This window comes from Narcine bancroftii, chromosome 8, assembly GCF_036971445.1.
Source record: "Narcine bancroftii isolate sNarBan1 chromosome 8, sNarBan1.hap1, whole genome shotgun sequence".
In the NCBI taxonomy this organism is placed as follows: Eukaryota; Metazoa; Chordata; class Chondrichthyes; order Torpediniformes; family Narcinidae; genus Narcine; species Narcine bancroftii.
Genome location: NC_091476.1, coordinates 73656755 through 73683948, shown reverse-complemented (window position 1 = coordinate 73683948; position 27194 = coordinate 73656755). Strand labels below are relative to the sequence as shown.

At 38.5% G+C, this 27194-nt stretch overlaps 1 protein-coding gene across 2 annotated transcripts in view; it reads left to right on the top strand.

The window, feature by feature from the left end:
* Window positions 1–11508, top strand: part of men1 (multiple endocrine neoplasia I) — a 60619-nt gene extending 49111 nt beyond the window's left edge. For both annotated transcript variants that reach the window (XM_069894111.1, XM_069894110.1), the window contains 4 exons: window positions 5101–5237; window positions 5677–5803; window positions 9468–9641; window positions 11034–11508. In XM_069894111.1, the coding sequence (XP_069750212.1) occupies window positions 5101–5237; window positions 5677–5803; window positions 9468–9641; window positions 11034–11444 (849 nt within the window). In that variant the 3' untranslated portion in view covers window positions 11445–11508. The remainder of the gene's footprint in view (window positions 1–5100; window positions 5238–5676; window positions 5804–9467; window positions 9642–11033) is intronic.
* The last annotated feature ends 15686 nt before the right edge of the window (window positions 11509–27194 follow it).

Below are 27194 nucleotides of genomic sequence, written 5' to 3'. Positions count from 1 at the left end.
AATTTCTCTTTCAATGAATTCTCTAAAATCCTGCCTTTTAAGTAGCATGGAGTTTAATCTCCATCTATACATTCTTGGAGGGATGTCCTCTAACTCTATTGTCAATATTAAGGGTGAATGGTCCGATAATATTCTAGCTTTATATTCTGTTTTTCTTACTCTATCTTGCATACGAGCTGATAACAAAAATAGGTCTATTCTTGAGTATGTTTTATGTCTACCCGAATAATATGAATATTCCTTTTCCTTTGGGTGTTGTTTCCTCCATATATCCAAAAGTTGCATTTCTTCCATCGATTTAATTATAAATTTGGTTACTTTGTTCTTTCTGTTAATTTTTTTCCCAGTTTTGTCCAAATTTGAATCCAAATTAAGGTTGAAATCCCCTCCTATTAATATGTTCCCTTGTGTATCTGCTATCTTCAAAAAAATATCTTGCATAAACTTTTGATCTTCTTCGTTAGGTGAATATACATTGAGTAGATTCCAAAACTCCGAATATATCTGACATTTTATCATTACATATCTCCCTGCTGGATCTATTATTTCCTCTTCTATTTTAATTGGCACATTTTTACTAATTAATATAGCTACTCCTCTTGCTTTTGAATTATACTACGCTGCTGTTACATGTCCTACCCAATCTCTCTTTAATTTCTTGTGCTCCAATTCAGTTAAATGTGTTTCTTGCACAAATGCTATATCAATTTTTTCTTTTTTCAGTAAATTTAGCAGTTTCTTCCTTTTGATTTGGTTATGTATTCCATTAATATTTAAAGTCATATAGTTCAGCGTAGCCATTTCATACTTTGTTTATCTTCCCTTTCCGTTTCTCCATCATCACCTTTCCTTCTTATCCATTTCTGCTTTCTTGTTTTGAACACTTTATAAGACAATATTTCTAAAACATCAAACATTTTCCTTATTCTCGTATTTAAAACTTCTTTAACCCCATTCTCCCCTCCCCCTCCTGAGTTGCCCTTTATCCCTTGTTGGGCAACCACATCTCCCCTCTCCATTTGGATTTGCGAATTCACTCGCAAACGTCAACTGATTTTGTAGTGACCGTAACTCCTCCCCACCCAGCCCCCCCAGAAAAGATTTCAATTTTCATATGTAACAAAGGTCACTCTTTTAATTCCCTCCTTATTCCCTCTATTCCCTTTCCCTCCCTTATTAATTCTTATCTAAACTCTATATATTTTCCTCTAAATACAGATACATTCATGTATACACACACATGTTTATTTATTCTATCTATATATATATATATATATATATATATATTTCTTTTCTTTGGCTTGGCTTCGCGGACGAAGATTTATGGAGGGGGTAAAAGTCCACGTCAGCTGCAGGCTCGTTTGTGGCTGACAAGTATTATATATATATATATTATATATATATATACGCGCACACACACATATACCCCCATACACACATACATATAGTTCGTGGTCATTTTTACTCTCATTACATGTCTTCATCTCTCTGCTTGTTTTGTAGTTGTTCTGCAAATTTTCTTGCTTCCTCTGGATCCGAGAATAGTCTGTTTTGTTGCCCTGGAATAATATTTTAAGTACCGCTGGGTACTTTAACATAAATTTATATCCTTTTTTCCATAAGATCGTTTTTGCTGTATTGAACTCCTTCCTGTTCTTCAGGAGTTCAAAACTTATGTCTAGATAGAAAAAGATTTTTTGACCTTTATATTCCAGTGGCTTTTTGTCTTCTCTTATTTTTTTCATTGCTTTCTCCAATATATTTTCTCTTGTTGTATATCTTAAGAATTTTACTAAAATGGCTCTTGGTTTTTGCTGCGGTTATGGTTTCGGGGCTAATGTTCTATGTGCTCTCTCTATTTCCATTTCTTCCTGTAATTCTGGTCTTCCTAGGACCCTGGGGATCCAATCTTATAAATTCTCTCATATTCTTGCCTTCTTCATCTTCCTTAAGGCCCACTATCTTTATATTATTTCTTCTATTATAATTTTCCATTATATCTATCTTCTGAGCTAACAGCTCATGTGCCTCTTTAACTTTTTTATTAGATTCTGCTAATTTCTCTTTTAAGTCCTCTTTTCCACTCTTTTTCCTATCTCTGACATGACCATTTCTATTTTATTCATTTTTTCTTCTGCATTCTTAATTCTTCTTTTTATCTCATTAAATTCTTGTAATTGCCATTCTTTCACTGATTTCATATATTCTTTAAAAAAGATACATCCATTGTCTTGCCTTTCTCTTCTTCTTCCACTTCTTTTTGTTCTTCTTCTTCTTCTTCCTCTGGATTGACCATCTGTTGTTTCCTTGTTTTCTTTTTACCCTCTTCTTTCTTGTTGTCGTTATTGTCTGTGTTCTGGACCTGCTGCTGTGTTGCAGGTGTCTCTCTCAGCTGTGGAGATCGACTCCGCAGCTGTTCCCCCCTCCCGTCAGTGTGTTTTTTTTCATGCGCGGTTGCGCACTTTTACTCGGCTCTGTGAGCCATTTTTGTAGTCCCGAGCCCAGGACTTCCACTGACCTGTGGGAGCGGGGTTCTCTCTACGCGGCAGGCCTCCTCGGACAGGTAAGGCCTTCACCTTCTTCTGCCGATGTCCTTTCTTCTTCTCCCCGTTGTTTTCGACTTTTCTCTCTTCGCTTCCATTTTCTTCTCACCTTTATTTTTACTTTGTTGTAAATTTTAATCTTGTAACTTTTCGGGAGAGGGCTGGAATTCCCTGACCGGCCACTACTCCATCACGTGACTCCTCTTCTATCATTTTAGAGGGTGGAGGTCCGTGGTAGGCCCTCTCTGTTGTGTTCCATGTACGGTTCCCAAATTTGTTCGATTAATGTGACGTTTTTTTAAAATTATATGTTATTTTTTCCAATGGAATATATTTATTCATTTCTATGTACCATTGCTGTACTCTCAGGCTCTCTTCTGATTTCCAGGCTGACATTATACATTTTTTTGCTACAGCTAAGGCTATCATAATAAATCTTTTTTGTGCTTCATCCAGTTTGAGGCCTAATTCTTTACTTCTTGTATTACTTAGAAGAAAGATCTCTGGATTTTTTGGTATGTTGCTTTTTGTGATTTTATTTAATATCTTCCCAAAACTTTTCCACTTTCTCACATGCCCAAATTGCATGTACTGTTGTTCCCGTTTCCTTCTTACAGCGAAAACATCCATCTGATACTGTCGGGTCCCATTTATTTAACTTTTGGGGCATGATATATAGCCTGTGTAACCAATTATATTGTATCAGGCGTAACCTCGTGTTTATTGTATTTCTCATAGTTCCGGAGCATAGCTTTTCCCATTTTTCATTTTTTATCTTTATGTTTAGATCTTGTTCCCACTTTTGTTTGGGCTTACAGCTTATTTCATCATTCTCTTTCTCTTGCAGTTTGATGTACATGTTTGTTATAAATCTTTTAATTATCAGTGTCTGTAATCACATATTCAAAGCTGCTGCCTTCTGGTCACCTCAGCCTGCTTCCCAATTTGTCCTTTTCAGTTGGTGGTATACAAACATTGTACCGTGAGTTATTCCATATTTGTACTTCATTTGTTCAAAAGATAATAAATTATTTCCCAAAAAACAATTTTCTATTCTTTTGATCCCTTTTCTCTCTCATTCTCTAAAGGAAAGGTTATCTATTGTGAAAGGGATTAGTTGATATTGCGTCAATAATAATTTTGGTAGTTGATCATTTGTTTTTTTCCTTTCTCCGTGAATCTTCTATATGTTGAGCAGATGGTGCAGTACTAGTGAACTTCTATATTGCACCAGTTTTTCATCCCATTTATAAAGTATATGTTCCGGTACCTTCTCCCCTATTTTATCTAGCTCTATCTTAGTCCAATCTGGTTTTTCCCTTGTTTGATAAAAATCTGATAAATACCTTAATTGTGCTGCTCTATAATAATTCTTAAAGTTTGGTAGCTGTAAGCCCCCTTGTTTGTACCTCTCTGTTAATTTATCTAGCGCTATCCTCGGTTTCCCCCCTTTCCATAAGAATTTCCTTGTTATTTTATTTTGCTCATTGAAGAATTTCTCTGTTAAGGGAATTGGTAACAATTGAAATAGGTATTGTATCCTTGGGAAGATATTCATTTTAGTGCAATTTACCCTCCCTATCAGTGTTAGTGGCAATTCTTTCCAATGTTCTAAGTCATCTTGTAATTTCTTCATTAATGGCTGATAATTTAATTTGTATAGATGGCCTAGATTATTATCTAGTCAAATACCTAGGTATAGGTGTAGTGTGCTTGATCATGAGATGCCGGGACTATGGTTGGACTGATGCTGCCGGTGAGGCTGAGCTCAACCTCCTGACGCCAGGGGTCGAACACAGGTGGATCTTTGTCATGATTCATCCCCGGCGGCAGCGCGACGGAGCACTCTCTGATTTCCGGGCCTTTCTTGGGGATGCCCACACAGTCTGACATCCAGAACTGCTGGAAGACCATCGACTCTGACTCTTCACCTGTCGGTCTTCCAGCACGTGGAGATGCCAGTGAGGGAACGCTGCTGACTGGCACGTTCCAGGCTGCAGGATTACACGCTGATGGGCACACTAGGGCTTGGCACAGCCAACGCGAGGGTGCTGGGTGGGGGAAGACTATTCTGAACCTTTTTTTTCCCCTGTGGCCTCTTTAAAACTCTGGCTCCTTCCCTGTGAAGCAGTGAAGTTTAGTTGGTCTCTTCTGTACTTCTCTCCTCCCGGCTGTATGAGAATGGCTGACCTGAAGTCCTTCCGCCACCGGGCATTGAGGGGCAGAGACCGAGCGGAAGCCCCTCCAATAACAGAGGGGAGAGTTACGACAAGCTGCCACAGTGGCAATGGGTCATTGGAGAATTAATGTAACAGCAATGGAACCGTATGGATACAAAGCAAAGGGTGGGAAGAGATTGGATCAGTTTTCCTTTTGCAAGCAATTTATTGTGAATAAAGTTAACTTTTGGTTGAAAGAAAACTTCAGGCGAATGAGCGGGGAGTTGAGGAGCCTGGGTTCCAGCAGACAGGAGGGCTGTCTCATGACCAGGCCCAGAGTGACGGGTTGTTTTTACCTGTTGCTGTTTATTGAAGGCAACCGTCTTCTCATCTGGCAGGGCATTTCGTCAGCAAAGAAATACTATAACAACGAGCACATCTACCCCTACGTCTACTTGGCAAGTTACTTCTGCCGCAATAGGAATGTGAAAGATGCCTTGGCATCCTGGGGGGATGCGGCCACTGTCATCCAAGAGTAAGTCATTCCCCGCTCTCTGCCTCCTTCCTCCCTCCCTCCCGTCACCTCACTCTCTCCCCTTCCTCCTCCTCTCTCGCTCTCCCCTTCCTCCCCCCCAGCTCTTCCCTTCCTCCTCCCCCTCGCTCTCTCCCCTTCCTCCGCCTCGTTCTCTCTCTCTCTTCTTCCTCCCCCCTCAATTTCAGCTGAAAGATGTTACCTCTCCCTCTCCTCCCCTCCCCCCCCCCCCCCCCCCCACCTTTGCTGACAAGCTGAAGGGCCTGTTAAGAGAGAGAACTTTGTTGGCAGGGAGGAGCTGGGCTGAGGATCTTTCCTCCAAACCCGGTGACGATTTCCCCTTGAGGATGCTCCCCGTGTGGCATGATTTAAGCTTTGAACGTTGCTCTCTGGGAGGTTCCTTCTGGCCCACGTGTAACACCACTCTACCCCTCTGTCCCAGTTACAACTACTGCCGAGAAGATGAGGAGATTTACAAAGAGTTCTTTGATATTGCCAATGATATCATCCCGAATTTAATCAAGGAGATGGCCAGCATCACCGAGACATCGGAGGATCATGCCGACGAGGTAAGCCGGGGTGCGGGGGTCTTGAGGGTCTGCAGCAGCCTTTTCAGATTGCAGAGGGTCCCTCGGTTCCCCGGCAAAAGGGATGGGGGGCAGACACTGCTGCCACTGATGTCCATCCCCTGATGGCCCAAGACCCGAGGAGGCAGTTGAAATTCAACCCCATGGGCGTGCAGGTGAATCACATTCAACCCAGACAGCAGTTCAACGTTCATGTAAAATTCGGTGAGATTTCCTTTTGCCCACTGTACGACAGTCCCCATTAAGAGAAAAAAAGTAGAGAGTCCCTTCAGAGACACTGAGTGGCTGTGAATTCACCTTCAGCGCTTTCTGCAGTCACACAGTTGCGTAGCAGTTTTTTAAAAATTGTCCCTTAATAATACATAAAAAATGTCCCCAGGTTAAGAACGTCCAACTTACGGACAACTCGTACTTATGAATGGACTAAGTGCAGCTTGAGTGGTTCGTCGGCTTGAGAAAGATGAATGCCGTCCGCCATTTTAAGTCGGATTGATGCTGACTGGATTAATTTCCATGATCTCCTCTTCATGGCTGGCAGATCTTCACGCCTTCCCATTCAATCTGTATACTGGAGTAGATCATTGTATTTACCTACAAATTCGATGTAGGAATGGATCGTGTTCATAACCCGGGGACTGCCGATGTACTCCAACGTTTGCTTACTGTAAGGCAAACGGGGTCACCACGAGCGTTGCCCGCCGCCCCAATAATAGGGAAAGGGAAGCAAAAGTGAGTCCCTTCAGAGTCACTGAGTATCCGTGTGTCTCCCCCCCCCAGCACTCCCGCCATCTCCACAGCTGCACTGTGGATCCGTCGGCTGCCCGAGCTCCAGGTCCAAACCTCCAGCCACGATCAGGAAGCCTTCAGCACCTGAGGCCCTTCAGGAGCCCTTCTTGCCCACAGCCCCCTCTCGAATCCCGGTTTTGTGAGTCCCTCGTCCGCAAGTTGCTGACCACCTGCAGCTGGTCAGTCACCACCCCAAATTTCCCTTGCCCCCAGGAACCAGATCGGCATTCATGGTAATTCACTGGTTTCACTGTCAACGTTATTGAGATCAGTTTTTAATCCCAGGTTTATTTACTTTCTTGAATTTAAATTCCTTAGTGGCCCTGTCGTGATTTTTGTGGTCATGCCTTTACATCAACAGCCCAGAGCTCAGGCTGGGTTTGTGATACATTAAAGCCTTGGTATCCAGAATTCAAGCAACCGGCAAAAAAAAAATCAAATTTTTAAAATTAAAATAAATACAAATAAAATATTAGGTTTAAAAAAAAAATATTAGGTAAAAAAGCAGTACACAAGGTTAAAATTGTAAATATTCTCTGAAGTAACACACGAATCTGTGGTGAGGATGGGAGCAAATATCCAACCAGCAGAGGCCTTGGTCAGGCTTTGCTCGTAGCAGCTGTTTGAATAAAGTTGTGTGAAGCAGCGACAGCCTCGCCCAGGATGAAGAGCGGGTTGATGCCGCTCGCCGTTGGGGCAACTCTTTTAACGTGTCCCCAGAGTAAGAGTCGCCCCAGTCAGAGGCTTTATCTGTAAACTCGGGGAGGATTAATTATCTATAATGTTATTGTTGGTCTTTTGGGCAGCTCCGTGGAGGGGGAGGAACCTGCAGATGCAGCGACGGTTAAACGTTTTCAAAGAATGGGACTGAAAATAAAGTAAAATGCTTTAAGGTTTATATATTCGTGCAGGTGAAGTTTGTTCAGTGTAAATGCAGTGTAGTATTTTTACATTGTAAGAATAAGTCTCAAGCAACTGGAAAATGTGCTTATGCGGCATCTACCACTCCCCATAGGTACTGGATACAGGGGTTTTACAGTAGCTTATCCACCATATTTAATGACGTCTGGTTTTGTACACCTCTACTCTATTGCTGGAAAGAAAATCAGATTTCCTTTTTCCACACTGCTGCCCTCCAGTAATGTTGGTCCAGGAGCCTTCCTCAGCCCCTACCTGCCCCCTGGTCACCTCCCCCCATTCCTCAGTTCTGATCCCCAGCCAACCTTCCTACCGGTGATGGCTGGGCTTTATGATGCATTGTCTCCGCCTCGTCTCCCCCTCTCCCCAGCCCTCCTCAAGGGTTTGATACTTGTTCCTGTGAATAGTGCAGGGTGGGAGTAAGGGGATGTGGATTAGGGGCAAGTGGCAGAGTTTGCCGCTAATTTGGACACCCACTCCCAGTGCAGACCTGGCCTGTTCCTGTGCTATACCGTATTGAATTCAAGTTTATTATCATTTGACTGTACATGTACAACCAGGCAAAACGTGATTCTCCAGACCATGGTGTACACTCAATGCGCAGCACATAATATGCATATCCATAAAGGTACAATTTAATATAAATGTACAGATGCTCCTCTACTTACAATAGTCCAATAACTTACGATTGCTCCAAGATACGATGGTCATTATCACTATATTTAATGATTTAAAACTTTTTTCATTGTGGAATAAAAGGCATTCAACATTTAATTATAAAAAAGGCTTTGTTTAAGATAGTTTTGCCCACCTGTCGGCTGTTCTGAGCACGGTTAAGGTCGGCTACACTATGATGTTCAGTAGGTTCAGTACTGTAAACTTTTCAGCTTATGACTGGTTGATCGGAACGCAACACCATTGTACGTCAAGGAGCATCTGTACTTAAAGTTAGGGTGTACTATTAAAAACCAGCGACCCCAGTTCATAAGAAACAGGGGCAGGGGTCGTCCTGTCGAGCCTGCTCTGCCATTCAATATGATCATGATTGATCTGATGAGAGGCTCCCATATCCCTTAATTCCCTGACGATGTAAAAAATCTATCCAACCTTGACTTAAATACATTTACTGAGGTCACTTCCACTGCTTCAATGGGCAGCGAATTCCACAGATTCCCCGCCCTCTGGGAAAAGCAGTTCCTCCTCATCTCCATCCTAAATCTACTCCCGAATCTTGAGGCTACGTACCCTAGTTTTAGTCTCCCTTCCAGTGGGAACAACTTGCTTATTTTTATCTTTTCTATACCTTTTGTAATTTTGCAAGTTTCTATAAAATTGCTCCCCTCTCATTCTTCTAAATCCCAGCGAGTCCAGTCCCAGACGACTCAATCTCTCCTCATAGGCCAACCCCTTCATCCCTGGAATCAACCTGGTGAACCTCCTCCGCACCGCCCCCAAAGCCCATCCATCCTTCCTCAAGTCAGGAGATCAGATCTGCACACAGTTCTCCAGATGCGGCCTCACTAGGACCTTGTCCAGTTGCATTAGAACCTCCCTGCTCCTAAATTCAACCTCTCCAGCAATGAAGGCCAACATTCCACCTGCCTTCTTGTTACCCGGCTGCACCTGCAAACCAACCTGCAATTCATGCACAAGCCCTCCCAGGTCCTCCTGCAAGACAGCTGCAAGAGGAAGCTCTGTCCTGATTTTGATGCTCTGGTACCTCCTTCCTGATGGTAGTGGGTCAGAGATCCTGTGGGCTGGATGGAAAGGGTCCTCAAGAATTCTTTAAACCCCATTTAAGCCACGTTCCCAGTAAATGTCCATGGAGGAAAGGGACACCCCAGTTATCTTCTTGGCGACATTCTCTATTGCCCACCGGTGCACATTTTCAGTGAGGTACATGAGATTCTTTCTGTCGCTCCCCCCCCCCCATCTCCTCCAGGCTCAGTCAGGGCGGCCCACTCCCAACACGGCGCTGCAAGACCCTGAGAGCTTCGCCCAGTTACTCCGGTTCTACGATGGGATCTGCAAGTGGGAGGAAGGAAGCTCCACGCCAGTCCTCCATGTCGGCTGGGCCACTTTCCTTGTTCAGTCCATCAGCAAGTTCGATGGGCAGGTAATGGGCCCATCTTCCTCGAGATTACCCTGCTGCATGACTGTTGCTGCCTCAGAGGTGGGAGGGGGTGGGTGCAGGCTGGAAAATATTATCGGGGGTGGTGGGAGGGATAGGCTAGTGAAATAGAAACACTCTAAAGATGTAAGGAAAAGAAAGAGTTAGATTGTTATGGAGTAGATTCCCATAGGTCAGCACATCATTGTGGGCTGAAGGGCCTGTGACGAGGTTGAGGAACTTCCTTCCACTGTGGGGGGGGGGGGGCTTGGAGACGTGGAGTCAGATTGGAGTCCATGCAACACCCCCCCCCCCCCGCCCCCACACACACACACATTCAGGAGGGCACCGATGAAGCTGTGTGATTGGTGTAGAAACCTCCAAGGTTGCAAAGAGACCTGGTCGTCTTTGTGCAAGATACCCTGAAGGTAAACGTGCAGGTTGAGTCGGGAGGTGAAGAAGGCAAATGTGATGCTGGCGTTCGTTACAACCAGAATAGAATCTAAGGGCAGGGATGGGATGTTGAGGCTTTATCAGGCTCTAGTGAGGCCTCACATGGAGAATTGTGAGCAGTTTTGGGCTTCTCATTTAAAATCGGATGTGCTGTCATTAGTGAGGGTTTAGGAGGTTCACAAGGATGATTCTGGGAATTAAAAGGTTTTATGAGGAGTGTTTGATGGCTCTTGGCCTGGACTTGTTGGGGTTGGGGGTGGGGGGCGGATCTCAATGAAACATTTTGAATGTTGAAAGGTGTGGACAGAGTAGATGTAGAAACGTTGTTCCCCACGGTGGGAGAGTCTAGGACAAGAGGGTTGAAGGATGTCCGCTTAGAACAGAGATGCGGAGGGATTTATTCAGCCAGAGGATGGCGAACCTGTGGAATTTGTTGCCGTGGGTGGTTGTGGAGGCCGGGTCATTGGGTGTATTTAAGGCAGAGACTGATGGGTTCTTGATGAGCCAGGGGACCAGTGGTGAAGGCCGGGCAGTGGGGTTGAGTGGGGAAATAGATCAGCCCATGATTGAATGGTGGGGCAGACTCGGTGGGCTGATGGCCTATTTCTGCTCCTGTTTCATGGAAAACGAGTGTTAACCTTCATGTCCACATATTCTTCAAGGTTGCCAGAGGTGCTCTGTGGTTAGTAAGGGATTACTTAAGGTGATGGTTTAGATGCTGTAGGGTGGGTTTCGTAGGTGGGCACAACATCGTGGGCTGAAGGGTCTGTGCTGAGTCCGATGACGAGATGATTCCTGTACCATCCGCCATTGGTTTCAACCAAGGGTGTCACTTGGGCTTCTATATACATATAACAGTTTATGGCATGGAAACAGGCCCTTGACGTCCACGCCGGCTTTGACCCCTTGCCTCTGCGAAAGCATCACTGGCCTTTGCCTCCCTAGGTGCGGCACAAGGTGACAATCATCGTGAAGGACACCGAGACAAATGAGGACGATGACCAGCACAGCGACGACTCCCGGGACGCCAGGCGCCGGGGCCCCCGCCGCGAATCCAAGGCCGAAGAGCCGCCCCCGGCAAAGAAGTTCCAGGCTGAGAAGCTGGTGGAGCGCCGGCGCTCGGCACCTGTTCAGCGGCCGGCCCCCACGCCCCCCCTCCCTGCCGGGCCCTGCGTCACCTTCCATAGCGAGAAGATGAAGGGGATGAAGGAGCTACTCACGGCCCTGAAGATCAACTCCAGTGCCATCAAACTGCAGCTCACTGCCCAGTCCCAGGTCCAGATGAAGAAGCAGAAGCTGAGTTCGGCCAGCGACTACACACTGTCCTTCCTGAAGAGGCAGCGCAAGTCCCTCTGAGAAGGAGGGGCCTGGTGGGGGGGGGGGGGAAGAGGGAGAGCAGAGGAGAGAAAGAGAGGTTGAAAGTGGGGGGGGAGCAGGAGATGGGAGGAGGAGGGGGGAGAGCCTGAGATGGCTTGATGGGGACAGGGAGAGGGCATGTGGGAGGGGAAGAGAAGGAGGGAAAGTGGGGGAGCAGAGGGGAGAATGGGTAGAGGAGGAGGAGAGAGGGAGGAGGTGGAAGTGAGCATGAGGGGGAAACGGAGGAGGGGTGGAGGTGGAAGTGAGCATGAGGGGGAGACAGAGTAGGAGGGGAAAGTGGTGAGCAGGGTGAGAAGGTGCAGAAGGGGGAGGGGACAAGGGGAAGAGAAGGCATGAGGAGTTGAGGGAGTGTTGTTTGCTGGTCTCTGCTCAGATGCTGAACTGTTCCCAGCCAGGAGCCCATGGTCTGTCCTCAGAACTATGCTTTCTCAAGGAAAGAAGGGAGGTGGGGAGATTGTGTTCCACCTCCTGGAGCCAGCGTTGGCCACCGAAGCCCATCCACTGGGCTGGATGTTCCTTTCGCCTTCTCACTCCTCGACACTGGACTCTAGGTGGAGGATCCCCTGTCCACATGCAGCAAGGACCATGAATGCGGGGTGGCTTCCACTGCCCTCCACACTCCAGGGTTTGATGGATCATCTGCTACACCTAACTCCCATTACCGCACCAGCTAGTTGGGTGGGCTTCAAAGCCTATTGCTGGGCATGTAACAGTACCATCTACCCAGGGGTGACCACACTGACGTCCAAGAACCAAGGCGGCCAAGATCCTGGGCCTTTTCTTCTTGCTGTACCTCACTGTCCCAGTGGAGTTACTTCTCTCGTGCCTCTCTCCAACCATCCCCGGACAGCTGGGGAATGGACCAAGATTTGTCGCATTAATGGGGATTGGAGTTGAGCCGCTTTGTATTCTTGTTACTTTGTTTTTTTTAAGCTTTATTTATGATTTTATAACATGAATAAAATAAAGGATTACATTTAAAAAGAATAAAAGTAAGATAATAAAATTACAGTACCACATCGGTAAACTAAATAAACTAACCCCCCCCACCCCCGCAATGATTATTACACAATATTAATAACGTAACTTAAAATTAGTCTAACCCCCCCCAAAATAAAGTGAAGAGTTAATAAAATGAACAATATTATATATAAGAAAAAAAAAGCCCACTTACAAAAAAAAGATAAAACATAACAAGTAAAGATACTAACAAAAAAAAGTTATCAATACTAAAATATCATACTTAAAAACATACTTAAAGGAGGAGTCACATGATGGAGTAGTGGCCGGTCAGGGAATTCCAGCCCTCTCCGGAAAAGTTAAAAAAAACCGCACAAAACACAAAGGTACAAGATTAAAATTTAAAACAAAGTAAAAATCAAGGTGAGAAGAAATTGGCAGCAAAGAGAGAAAAGTCAAAAACAACGGGAAGAAGAAAGAACGTCGGAAGAAGGTGAAGGTCTTACCTGTCCGAGGAGGCCCGCCGCGGAGAGAGAAGCCCGCTCCCACAGGTCAGTGGAAGTCCCGGGCACGGGACTACAAAAATGGCTCGCAGAGCCGAGTAAAAATGTGCAACCGCGCATGAAAAAAAACACACTGATGGGAGGGGGGAACAGCTGCGGAGTCGATCTCCACAGCTGAGAGAGACACCTGCAGCACAGCAGCAGGTGCAGAACACAGAAAATAACGACAATAAGAAAGAAAAGGGTAAAATGAAAACAAGGAAACAACAGATGGTCAACCCAGAGGAAGAAGAAGAACAGAAAGAAATGGAAGAAGAAGAGAAAGGCAAGACAATGGATGTATCTTTTTTTAAAGAATATATGGAATCAGTGAAAGAATGGCAATTACAAGAATTTAATGAGATAAAAAGAAGAATTAAGAATGCAGAAGAAAAAATGAATAAAATAGAAATGGTCATATCAGAGATACGAAAAAGAGTGGAAAATGTGGAAGAACGAGAAATAATCGTAGAAATGGAAGTAGAGGACTTAAAAGAGAAATTAGAAGAATCTAATAAAAAAGTTAAAGAGGGACATGAGCTGTTAGCTCAGAAGATAGATATAATGGAAAACTATAATAGAAGAAATAATATAAAGATAGTGGGCCTTAAGGAAGATGAAGAAGGCAAGAATATGAGAGAATTTATAAAAGATTGGATCCCCAGGGTCCTAGGAAGACCAGAATTACAGGAAGAAATGGAAATAGAGAGGGCACATAGAACATTAGCCCCGAAACCACAACCGCAGCAAAAACCAAGATCCATTTTAGTAAAATTTTTAAGATATACAACAAGAGAAAATATATTGGAGAAAGCAATGAAGAAAATAAGAGAAGACAAAAAGCCACTGGAATACAAAGGTCAAAAAAAAATTTTCTATCCAGACATAAGTTTTGAACTCGTGAAGAAGAGGAAGGAGTTCAATACAGCAAAAACGATCTTATGGAAAAAAGGATATAAATATATGTTAAAGTACCCAGCGGTACTTAAAATAGTTATTCCAGGGCAACAAAACAGTCTATTCTCAGATCCAGAGGAAGCACGAAAATTTGCAGAACAACTACAAAACAAGCAGAGAGATGAAGACATGTAATGAGAGTAAAAATGACCGCGGACTATATGTATGTGTGTATGGGGGTATATGTGTGTGTATATATATATATATATATATATATATAGATATGTATGTATGTGTATGTATACATGAATGTATCTGTATTTAGAGGAAAATATTTATAGTATAGATAAGAATTAATAAGGGAATGAAAGGGAATAGAGGGAATAAGGAGGGAATTAAAAGAGTGACCTTTGTTACATATGAAAATTGGAATCTTTTCCGGGGCGGGGGGCCGGGTGGGGAGGAATTACGGTCACTGCAAAATCAGTTGACGTTTGCGAGTGAATTCGCAAATCCAAATGGAGAGGGGAGATGTGGTTGCCCGACAAGGGATAAAGGGCAACTCAGGAGGGGGAGGGGAGAATGGGGTTAAAGAAGATTTAAATAGGAGAATAAGGAAAATGTTTGATGTTTTAGAAATGTTGTCTTATAAAGTGTTCAAAACAAGAAAGCAGAAATGGATAAGGAAAGGTGATGATGGAGAAACGGAAAGGAAAGATAAACAAAGTATGAAATGGCTACGTTGAACTATATGACTTTAAATATTAACGGAATACATAACCAAATCAAAAGGAAGAAACTGCTAAATTTACTGAAAAAAGAAAAAAATGATATAGCATTTGTGCAAGAAACACATTTAACTGAATTGGAGCACAAGAAATTAAAGAGAAATTGGGTAGGACATGTAAAAGCAGCGTCGTATAATTCAAAAGCAAGAGGAGTAGCTATATTAATTAGTAAAAATGTACCAATTTAAATAGAAGAGGAAATAATAGATCCAGCAGGGAGATACATAATAATAAAATGTCAGATATATTCGAAGTTTTGGAATCTACTCAATGTATATTCACCTAACGAAGAAGATCAAAAGTTTATGCAAGATATTTTTTTGAAGATAGCAGATACACAAGGGAACATATTAATAGGAGGGGATTTCAACCTTAATTTGGATTCAAATTTGGACAAAACTGGGAAAAAAATTAACAGAAAGAACAAAGTAACCAAATTTATAATTAAATCGATGGAAGAAATGCAACTTTTGGATATATGGAGGAAACAACACCCAAAGGAAAAGGAATATTCATATTATTCGGGTAGACATAAAACATACTCAAGAATAGACCTATTTTTGTTATCAGCTCGTATGCAAGATAGAGTAAGAAAAACAGAATATAAAGCTAGAATATTATCGGACCATTCACCCTTGATATTAACAATAGAGTTAGAGGACATCCCTCCAAGAATGTATAGATGGACATTAAACTCCATGCTACTTAAAAGGCAGGATTTTAGAGAATTCATTGAAAGAGAAATTAAAATGTATTTTGAAATAAATACGGAATCAGTGAAAGATAAGTTTATACTATGGGATGCAATGAAAGCGTTCATTAGAGGGCAAATAATAAGTTATGTAACCAAGATGAAGAAGGACTATAATCAGGAAACAGAGCAGTTGGAAAGGGAAATAGTAAATATAGAAAAAGAATTAGCAATGAAGGTAGATACAACTAAAAGAAGAGAATTGGCAGATAAAAAAATAAAATATGAAACACTACAAACATATAAGGTGGAGAAGAATATAATGAAGACAAAACAGAAATATTATGAACTAGGTGAAAAAACGCACAAAATTCTAGCATGGCAGCTGAAGACCGAACAAGCTAAGAAAATGGTATTGGCATCAAGGAAAAAAGACAAACAAATTACATATAATCCAAAAGAAATTAAGGAAAACTTTAGAGAATTCTATGAACAATTATACCAAACTGAAATCGAAGGGAAAGAAGGGAAAGTAGATGAATTTCTAACTAAAATTGAACTACCAAAACTACAAATAGAGGAACAAAATAAATTAACTGAGCCATTTGGAATAGTAGAAATACAAGAGATAATAAAAAAATTACCAAATAATAAGACACCAGGAGAGGATGGATTCCCAATAGAATTCTATAAAACATTTAAAGATTTATTAATTCCGCCCCTCCTGGAAGTAATCAACCAGATTGATAAAACACAAAGCTTACCAGATTCATGTAAAACATCAATAATTACAGTAATACTAAAGCAAGGGAAAGATCCACTCACACCAGCGTCATATAGACCAATATCTTTACTTAACACAGATTATAAGATAATAGCTAAACTATTAGCAAACAGATTAGCAGAGTATGTACCGAAAATGGTAAATCTAGACCAAACTGGATTTATCAAAAAAAGACGCACAACAGACAATATTTGTAAATTTATTAACTTAATTCATGCAGTAGAAGGGAATAAAGCGCCAACAGTAGCAGTTGCTTTAGACGCAGAGAAGGCCTTTGACAGAGTAGAATGGAATTATTTGTTCAAAGTATTGCAAAAATTCAGTTTACCGGAGAAGTATATTAATTGGATTAAAGCATTATATAAGGGGCCATTGGCGAAAGTGACAGTAAATGGACATGTATCAAAGCAATTTAACTTAAGCAGGTCAACACGGCAGGGATGCCCACTATCACCTTTATTGTTCGCGTTAGCTATAGAACCACTAGCAGAATTGATAAGAACAGAAAATAATATAAAAGGGATAAAAATAAAAGACAAGGAATATAAAATCAGTTTATTTGTGGACGATGTTATAGTATACTTAACAGAACCACAACTATCAATAAAAGAATTATATAAGAAATTGAAGGAATATGGAGAAGTGTCGGGGTACAAGATCAACGTAAATAAAAGTGAAGCAATGCCAATGAATAATGCGGATTTCTCAAAATTTAATAAGGAATCACCATTTAGATGGCAAATGCAAGCAATAAGATACCTAGGTGTACAAATAAATAAAAACCTCGGCCAACTATATAAACTCAATTATTATCCACTAATGAAAAAATTACAGGACGATTTAGAGCATTGGAAAGATTTACCACTAACACTAATAGGAAGGATAAACTGTATTAAAATGAACATTTTTCCAAGGATATTATACCTATTTCAGGCATTGCCAATACAACTGACAGAGAAATTCTTCAAGGAGTTAAAGAAAATAATAAGCAAATTTTTATGGAAAGGGGGGAAACCGAGGATAGCACTAGATAAATTAACAGAATGGTATAAACAAGGAGGCTTACAACTGCCAAACTTTAAAAATTATTATAGAGCCGCACAATTAAGATACCTATCAGATTTTTACCAAACAAAGGAAAAGCCAGATTGGACTAGATTAGAACTAGATAAAATAGGGGAAAAGATACCTGAACACATATTATATAAATGGGATGAAAAATTGATACAACATAGAAGTTCTCCAGTATTACATCATCTACTCAATATTTGGAAAAAGATTCATGTAGAAAGGAATAAAACAAATTATCAATTACCAAAACTAATATTGACGCAAAATAAGTTACTCCCTTTTACAATAGATAACCTTTCCTTTAGAGAATGGGAGGAAAAAAGGGATCAAAAGAATAGAAAAATGCTTTTCAGGAAATAAATTATTTTCCTTTGAACAAATGAAAGATAAATTCAATATAACTCAAGATACAGCGCTGGCATATTACCAATTGAGATCCTACTTGAAGGACAAATTAGGAAGCAGTCTGAGGTTACCAGAGGGAAGTAATTTTGAATATGTGATTACAGACACAATGATAATCAAAAAATTTATCACAAATATGTATATTAAACTGCAAGAAAAGGAGAATGAGGAAACAAATGGTAAAACTAAACAAAAATGGGAACAAGATTTAAATATAAAGATAAAAAAGGAAACATGGGAGAAGTTATGTTCTGGAACGATGAGAAATACAATAAATACGAGGTTACGTATGATACAATATAACTAGATACACAGGCTATACATTACACCTCAAAAGTTAAATAAATGGGACCCAACAGTATCTGATAGATGTTTTCAATGTAAAAAAGAAATGGGAACAACAATTCATGCAATCTGGACATGTGAGAAAGTAGAAAAATTTTGGGAAGATCTCAATCAGATATTAAATAAAATAACAGAAAACAATATACCAAAGAATCCAGAGATCTTCCTCCTAAGTAACATAAAAAACAAAGAATTTGGAATTGATTTGGAGGATGCACAAAAAAGATTAGTAAAGATAGCTCTAGCCGTAGCAAAAAAATGTATTATGTCAACCTGGAAATTGGAAGATAATTTGAAAATACAACAATGGTATGTAGAAATGAATAAATGTATTCCATTAGAAAAAATAACATATGGTTCAAGAAATAATATTGAAATATTTGAACAAATATGGGAGCCTTACATGAAACATAATAGCGAAAACCTACCGGGGACAATCACTACCTAAATTAACAGAAGGAGAAGGAAATGAAAAGAATGGACTCAGTGGAATTTCTTGTGTATTTTTGTTGAATGACAACATTGTTTGACTGGTTTGATGTATCCTAGATTTTGTGCTTTGGATGGACGGGAGGGGGGAGGTGGGGAGGGTGGGATGGGAGGGTGGGGGGGGGGGAGAAAATGGCACTGTATATGTGTGAAAATGAAAAAGTGTGTATCATGGTTAATGTTATTTATGGTGTGAAAAATAAAAAATTTAAAAAATAAAGGAAAAAAGACAAACAAATCACATATAATCCAACGGAGATCAAGGAAAACTTTAGAGAATTCTATGAACAATTATACCAAACTGAAATCGAAGGGAAAGAAGGCAAAATAGATGAATTTTTAACTAAAATTGAACCACCAAAATTACAAATAGAGGAACAAAATAAATTAACAGAACCATTTGAAATAGAAGAAATACAAGAGATAATAAAAAAAACTACCAAATAATAAAACACCAGGAGAGGATGGATTCCCAATAGAATTCTATAAAACATTTAAAGATTTATTAATTCCTCCCCTCCTGGAAGTAACCAGATTGACAAAACACAAAGCTTACCAGATTCATGTAAAACAGCAATAATTACAGTAATATTAAAGCAAGGGAAAGATCCACTCGCACCAGCGTCATATAGACCAAAATCATTACTTAAGACAGATTATAAGATAATAGTTAAACTATTAGCAAACAGATTAGCAGATTATGTACCTAAAATGGTAAATCTAGACCAAACTGGATTTATTAAAAAAAGATGCACAACAGACAATATTTGTAAATTTATTAACTTAATTCATGCAGTAGAAGGGAATAAAGCGCCAACAGTAGCAGTTGCTTTAGACGCAGAGAAGGCCTTTGACAGAGTAGAATGGAATTATTTATTCAAAGTATTGCAAAAATTCAGTTTACCAGAGAAGTATATTAATTGGATTAAAGCATTATATAAGGGGCCATTGGCGAAAGTGATAGTAAATTGATATATATCAAAGCAATTTAACTTAAGCAGATCAACAAGGCAGGGATGCCCAATATCGCACTTATTGTTCGCGTTAGCTATAGAACCACTAGCAGAATTGATAAGAACAGAAAATAATATAAAAGGGATAAAAATAAAAGACAAGGAATATAAAATCAGTTTATTTGCGGATGATGTTATAGTATACTTAACAGAACCACCACAACTATCAATAAAAGAATTATATAAGAAATTGAAGGAATATGGAGAAGTGTCGTGTTACAAGATTAACGTAAATAAAAGTGAAGCAATGCCAATGAATAATGCGGATTTCTCAAAATTTGAGAAAGTATCACCATTCAGATGGCAAATGCAAGCAATACGATACCTAGGTGTACAAATAAATAAAAACCTCGGCCAACTATATAAACTCAATTATTATCCACTAATGAAAAAATTACAGGACGACTTAGAGCATTGGAAAGACTTACCACTAACACTAATAGGAAGGATAAACTTTATTAAAATGAACATTTTCCTAAGGATACAATACCTAACTGAAAACGAAGGGAAAGCGCATTGCCAATACACTTAACGGAGAAATTCTTCAAGGAGTTAAAGAAAATAATAAGGAAATTTTTATGGAAAGGGGGAAACCGAGGATAGCACTAGATAAATTAACAGAATGGTATAAACAAGGAGGCTTACAACTGCCAAACTTTAAAAATTATTATACAGGCGCACAATTAAGATACCTGTCAGATTTTTACCAAACAAAGGAAAAGCCAGATTGGACTAGATTAGAACTAGATAAAATAGGGGAAAAGATACCTGAACACATATTATATAAATGGGATGAAAAATTGGTACAATGTAGGAGTTCTCCAGTATTACATCATCTGCTCAATATTTGGAAGAAGATTCATGTAGAAAGGAATAAAACAAATTACCAATTACCAAAACTAATAATGACGCAAAATCTGTTACTCCCTTTTACAATAGATAACCTTTCCTTTAGAGAATGGGAGAAAAAAGGGATCAAAAGAATAGAAAATTGTTTTTCAGGAAATAGATTATTATCCTTTGAACAAATGAAAGATAAATACAATATAACTCAAGATACAGTGCTGGCATATTACCAATTGAGATCCTACTTGAAGGATTAATTAGGAAGCAGTCTGAGGTTACCAGAGGGAAGTAACTTTGAATATGTGATTACAGATACAATGATAATCAAAAGATTTATAACAAATATGTATATTAAACTGCAAGAAAAGGAGAATGAGGAAACAAATGGTAAAACTAAACAAAAATGGGAACAAGATTTAAATATTAAGATAAAAAAGGAAACGGGAGAAGTTATGTTCTGGAACGATGAGAAATACAATAAATACGAGGTTACGTATGATACAATATAACTGGATACACAGGCTATACATTACACCTCAAAAGTTAAATAAATGGGACCCAACAGTATCTGATAGATGTTTTTGACGTAAAAAAGAAATGGGAACAACAATTCATGCAATCTGGACATGTGAGAAAGTAGAAAAATTTTGGGAAGATCTAAACCAGATATTAAATAAAATTACAGAAAACAATATACTAAAAAACCAGAGATCTTCTTCCTAAGTAACGTAAAAAACAAAGAATTTGGACTTGATGTGGATGGTGCACAAAAAAAGATTCGTTAAGATAGCTCTAGCCATCGCAAAAAAATGTATTATGTCAACCTGGAAATTGGAAAATAATTTGAGAATACAACAATGGTTCATAGAAATAAATAAATGTATTCCATTAGAAAAAATAACATATAGTTCAAGAAATAATATTGAAATATTTGAACAAATATCAGAGCCATGCATGAAATGCAATAGAGAAAACCTACCGGGGACATTCACCACCTAAATTAACGAAAGGAGAAGGAAATAAAAAGAATTGACTCAGTGGAATTTCTTGTTTATTTTTATTGAATGACAACATTGTTTGACTGGTTTAATGTATCTTAGATTTTGTACTTTAAATGGATGGGGGGAGGTAGGGAGGGTGGGATGGGAGGAGGGAGGGGGTTGGAGAAAATGACACTGTATATATTTGAAAAGGTAAATGTATCTATCATGGTCAATGTGGTTTATGGTGTTAAAAATAAAAAAGTAAAAAAAAACATAATTAAAGCAAACTTAAATGCATATATTTAACAAACGGAGTCCACTTTGACCTATAAAAAGACATCCTATCCTGAATTGAAAAAGATATCCTTTCCATGGTCAAACAGGATTTCATCTCCAAATGCCACCTATCTAAAGTTAATATATTTCTATCTTTCCAAGTACGTGCTATACATTTCTTGGCCACAGCTAAAGCTATATAGATAAAGGAAATCTGATAATCCTTTAAACCTAAATCAATTAGTGATTGCATATTCCCTAATAAAAATATATTAGGATCTAATACAAGACAAATATTGTATAAACTATTAAGTATAGATTGAATTCCTTTCCAAAACTGTTGCAATCGATCACAAAGCCAGACAGTATGCAAAAAAGTATTAGCCGTCTGGTCACAACGAAAACAGCAATCCGACTTACTAAGGCCAAACTTTTTTAGTTTCTCCGGTGTTAAATATAACTGATGTATAAAATTATAATTAATCATTGCTAATCTAGCATTAATTAATTTCCAAATAATATTCTGACAAATTTCCATCCAGGCTTCTTCAGCTATTGTAAAACCTAAATCTTTTTCCCATTTCAATTTATCTTTATCCCAATCTTTTTTACTTTCGGTTTCTTGTAAAATACAATACAAATCAGATATATATCCCTTTTTTGGTATTGAAAGTACATATTCCTCAAAATTAGAATCAGGCAATAAGATCATATGATGACCGCATATCTGTTTTACAAAAGATCTTAATTGATAATACACAAATACAGAATTTCCACTCATACCAAATTTTATTTGTAATTCATCAAAGGAACAAAAACATCCCTCAGAAAAACAATCAGGTAAGTTTTTTATTCCCTTCCTTTCCCATTGTTTCAAGGTGATATTGGAGACCGTAAAAGGAACAAGTTGATTATTATATAATGGCAATCGTCCAGACCTTTAATTTTTGAGCCCCAATTTGTTAAGTTTACTTGTCCATAAATTCAATAAATGGTTCAATATTGGTACATCATAAGTTCGTAATAAATTTTTATTCCATCGAAACAAAAACTCATGAAGAGATTTTTCTAAAATAACTGCCATTTCTACCTTTGCCCAACTGGGCGGATCATCCATATTCATTAATGCATTAAGAAATTTAAATTGAGCTACTTCATAATAATGCTGAAAATTCGGTAATCTTAAACCTCCAAATTGGAAATCCCACATCAACTTTCTCATCGCCACCCTCGGAAATTTTCCCTTCCATAAGAAGTCTCTAATTGCTTTATATAAATCCTTAAAAAACTTTTGTTTAAAAAATAAGGAATTGATTGAAACAAATATTGTATTCGAGGAAAGATATTCATTTTTATAGTATTAATCCTCCCTAATAAACCCAAAGGTAAATCCTTCCACCTAATTAAATCTAATTCTTTTTATTAAAGGAAGATAATTATTGAATATAAGTCTTGAAACTCCGTATTAACATTAATTCCTAAATATTTAATTTGTGTAGTCCACTTCAAATTGGTAATACTTTTATATATTGAATAATCATCTTTGCAAATTGATGGAATTTCACTTTTAGCCCAATTTACTTTATAGCCAGATAATTGACCATAGTTTTCTAAACATATTTGAATTGCTGGTAAAGAAATACCCGGATCCACCAAATATAATAAAACATCATCAGCAAATAAATTAATCTTAAATTCCTCATTCAAAACTCTCATACCTTTAACATTTTCGTTTTGGCGTATTAATTGTGCCAAGGGTTCAATAACTATAGCAAATAAAGCAGGCGACAATGGGCATCCTTGTCTAGTAGACCTTGTTAAATTAAAAGATTCTGAAATCCGCCCATTGACAGCAATTCTAGCCTTCGGAGTATTATATAAAGCCTTTATCAATCCAATAAATAAAAAACCAAAACCAAATTTCTCAAGTACTTTAAACAAAAACTTCCATTCAACTCTATCAAAAGCCTTCTCTGCATCCAGTGAAACCACTATTGGATAATTTATCTGAGATTTAGATTTGTTTATCAAAGTTATTAAATGCAAAATGTTATCTGACGCATATCTATTTTTTATAAATCCCGTTTGGTCACTATGTATTATTTTAGGAAAATATTGAGCTAATCGATTAGCCATAACTTTACCTACAATTTTAAAATCCAGATTTAACAGCGATATTGGTCTATAAGAAGAAACCTGTAAAGGATCTTTATCTTTTTTTGGTATAACTGTAATTATTGCATTAGAGCAAGACTCAGGTAATTGAAAAGTATTATAAATTTGTTGTAATACATCCTTATAAATAGGAGATATATCAGCATAAAAAGTTTTATAAAACTCTATACAAAACCCATCTTCACCAGGTGCCTTTCCATTTGGCATATCTCTTATCACCATTTCTATTTCATTTTCTGTAAAGGATTTATCTAACTCTTGTCTGTCTTCTTGATTCAATTGTGGCAATTTAATATTTTTCAAAAAAGAATCTATAACATCCTCAGTTACATCTTTACATTCTGAGGTATATAATTTTTTATAGAAATTAAAAAATTCTTCATTAATTTCCTTTTGGCTAAAAGTAATACCCGATTTCTTTCTAATTGCTGGTATAATCCTAGATAATTGTTCCTTTCTTAACTGCCATGACAAAACTTTATGAGCTTTCTCACCCCATTCATAAAACTTATGTTTAGTTCGGTTTCAAACCGATAAGTTTGTAATTCATTATATTTAAATTTTAAATTAGTTAACCGATTCTTTTGCATTTCAGTAGCACTTTTTTGAAATTCTTTTTCAGTAGCTACTATCTTTTTCTCTAAATCTTCAATCATCTTTAAGTCTCTCTCTCTTTACTTTAGAAGCATAACTGATAATTTGACCTCGTAAAATTACGAGGATCCTCATTGCGTCCCATAAAACAAAATGACTAGAAACAGAATTAGTATTATTACTAATAAAAACTTCAACTTGTTGTTTTAAATAACTAATAAATCTCCATCTTGGAGCTCTCTGAACATCTTGTGAACTCTGATATTCTAATAATAATAAAGAATGGTCCGAAACCAATCTTGCCTTATAATCCACCGATACAACCCTATCCTGCAAATGTGTTGAAATTAAAAAATAATCAATTCTAGAAAAAGAATTATGGCGCGAAGAATAAAAAGAAAAATCTTTCTCTGTAGGATTAAATCTTCGCCAAATATCAACTAAATTCAAATCTGACATCATATTAGTTATTTGAACTGCCATCTTAGATTTCTTAATTACTCTTGGATACTTGTCCAATAAAGGCTCCAATACCACGTTTAAATCTCCCCCAATCATCACATTAGAATTTGATTGTCCAAGTAATAAAAACATATCCACAACAAAAGCTGTATCCTCAACATTCGGAGCATAAACATCAAGCAAAGTCCAAGCTTCATTAAAAATTGTACAGTTCAATTTTAATAATCTTCCACCATTTTTCTCTTCATTCTGTAACTGAAATGGTAAATTCTTGTGCACCAAAATTGCCACTCCTTTTGCCTTTGAATTAAATGAAGAATAAAAAACTTGTCCAACCCATTCATGTTTGAGTTTCAAATGTTCCTTATCTGTTAAATGAGTTTCCTGCAAAAAAGCCACATCAACTTTTAATTTTTTTAAGTAAACAAGTACTTTCTTACGCTTAATAGGATTATTTAAACCCTGGACATTAAAAGAAGCAAACTTCAATTTAGATATTCCTTACAACAACTCAACAATCAAAAAAAAAGAAAAAAAAAGAGGAGAAAAAAAAGAACCCCCCAAAAAAAGAAAGAAAAAAAAGGAAAACCCCTCCCCTTATTCCCTCTTAAAACTACAATCAAAAATGAAAAAAAGAAAAGAGAAAAAAAATATTTATTTTAAAAAACGTAATTAAAAAAAACTTCACTCCTTAACCCAAAAATTAAGAAAAAAAAACAGGCAAGAGGTCAACTAGCTCCTCCTGTTTAAACCGCACAATGCGGTAACTCCCACAAAATGCTGGGTGTGAGATAACTCACACGTAGCTGATGACTTCTGGAAAATAATGCCCACCCAGTTCCCATTAATGATAATCATCATGGAGGAGTCACGTGATGGAGTAGTGGCCGGACGGTGAACTCCAGCCCTCTCCAGAAAAGTCAGAAAAAATAAAGGAAAACACAAAGGCACAAAAATAAAAATTAAAGTAAGTGAGTATAAAGGTGGAAAGAAGATGGCGACGAAAAAAGAAAAATCAAAACCAACGGTAAGAAGAGAGGAAGAGAAGACAATGGAAGAAGAAGGAGAAGGCCTTATCTGTTCGAAGAGGCCCGCGGTGGAGAGAGAAACCCGCTCCCTCAGGTCGGTAGAAAGTGGACTACAAAAATGGCTTGCTGAGCCGAGTAAAAGTGCACAACCGCGCATGCAAAAAAACACACCGACGGGAGGGGTGACCACCTGGGGAGTCGATCACAGCCGGCAATGACAGCTACAGAACACCTGCAGCAAGAAGAGAACATAGAAGACAACGAAAACAAGAAAGAAGAGAAGAAAAGGACAACAAAGAAACAACAGATGGCCAACCCAGAGGAAGAAGAAGAGGAAGAGGAAGAGTACAGTGAAATGGAAGAGAAGGGAAAGGCAAGATAAAGGAGGTACTTTCTCTTATTAAAGAATACATGGATTCATTTAAAGAATGGCAAGCACAAGAATTTAGTGATTTAAGAAGAAGAATAAACAGTACAGAAGAGAAAGTGAATAAAATAGATATGACCTTATCAGAAATGGGAAAAAAATGGACAAGGTGGAAGAACGAGAAGCAGCAGTAGAAATGGAGGTAGAGGACTTAAAAAAGAAATTAGAGGAATCTAATAAAAAAGTTAAAGAGACACAAGAGCTGTTAGCTCAGAAAATAGATATAATGGAAAATTATAACAGAAGAAATAACATAATGATAGTGGGCCTTAAGGAAGATGAAGAAGGCAAGAATATGAGAGAGTTTATAAAAATTGGATCCCCAGGATCTTAGGATGTCCAGAACTACAGCAAGAAATGGAAATAGAAAGGGCACATAGAGCATTGGCCTTTAAACCACAACCACAACAAAAGCCAAGATCTATTTTAGTAAAATTCCTAAGATATACTACAAGAAAAGGTACTGGAGAAAACAATGGAGAAAGTAAGAGAGGACAACAAGCCACTAGAGTACAAAGGGCGAAAAATCTTTATTTATCCAGATATAAGTTTTGAACTCCTGAAGAAGAGAAAGGAGTTCAATACAGCAAAGGCGATTTTATGGAAGAAAGGGTATAAATTTATACTAAAGCATCCAGCGGTATTGAAAATATTTATTCCAGGACAGCAAAACAGACTATTCTCGGATCCAGAGGAAGCACGAAAATTTGCAGAACAATTACAAAATAGACTGAGAGATGAAGACGTGTAACGAGAGTACAAAAGACTGCGAACTAAAAAGACACATAAGTTTTGAATTCCTGAAGAAGAGGAAGGAGTTCAATACAGCGAAAACAATCTTATGGAAAAAGACTATTCTCGGATCCAGAGGAAGCAAGGAAATTTGCAGAACAACTACAAAACAAGCAGAGAGATGAAGACATGTAATAAGAGTAAAAATGACCACGATCTAT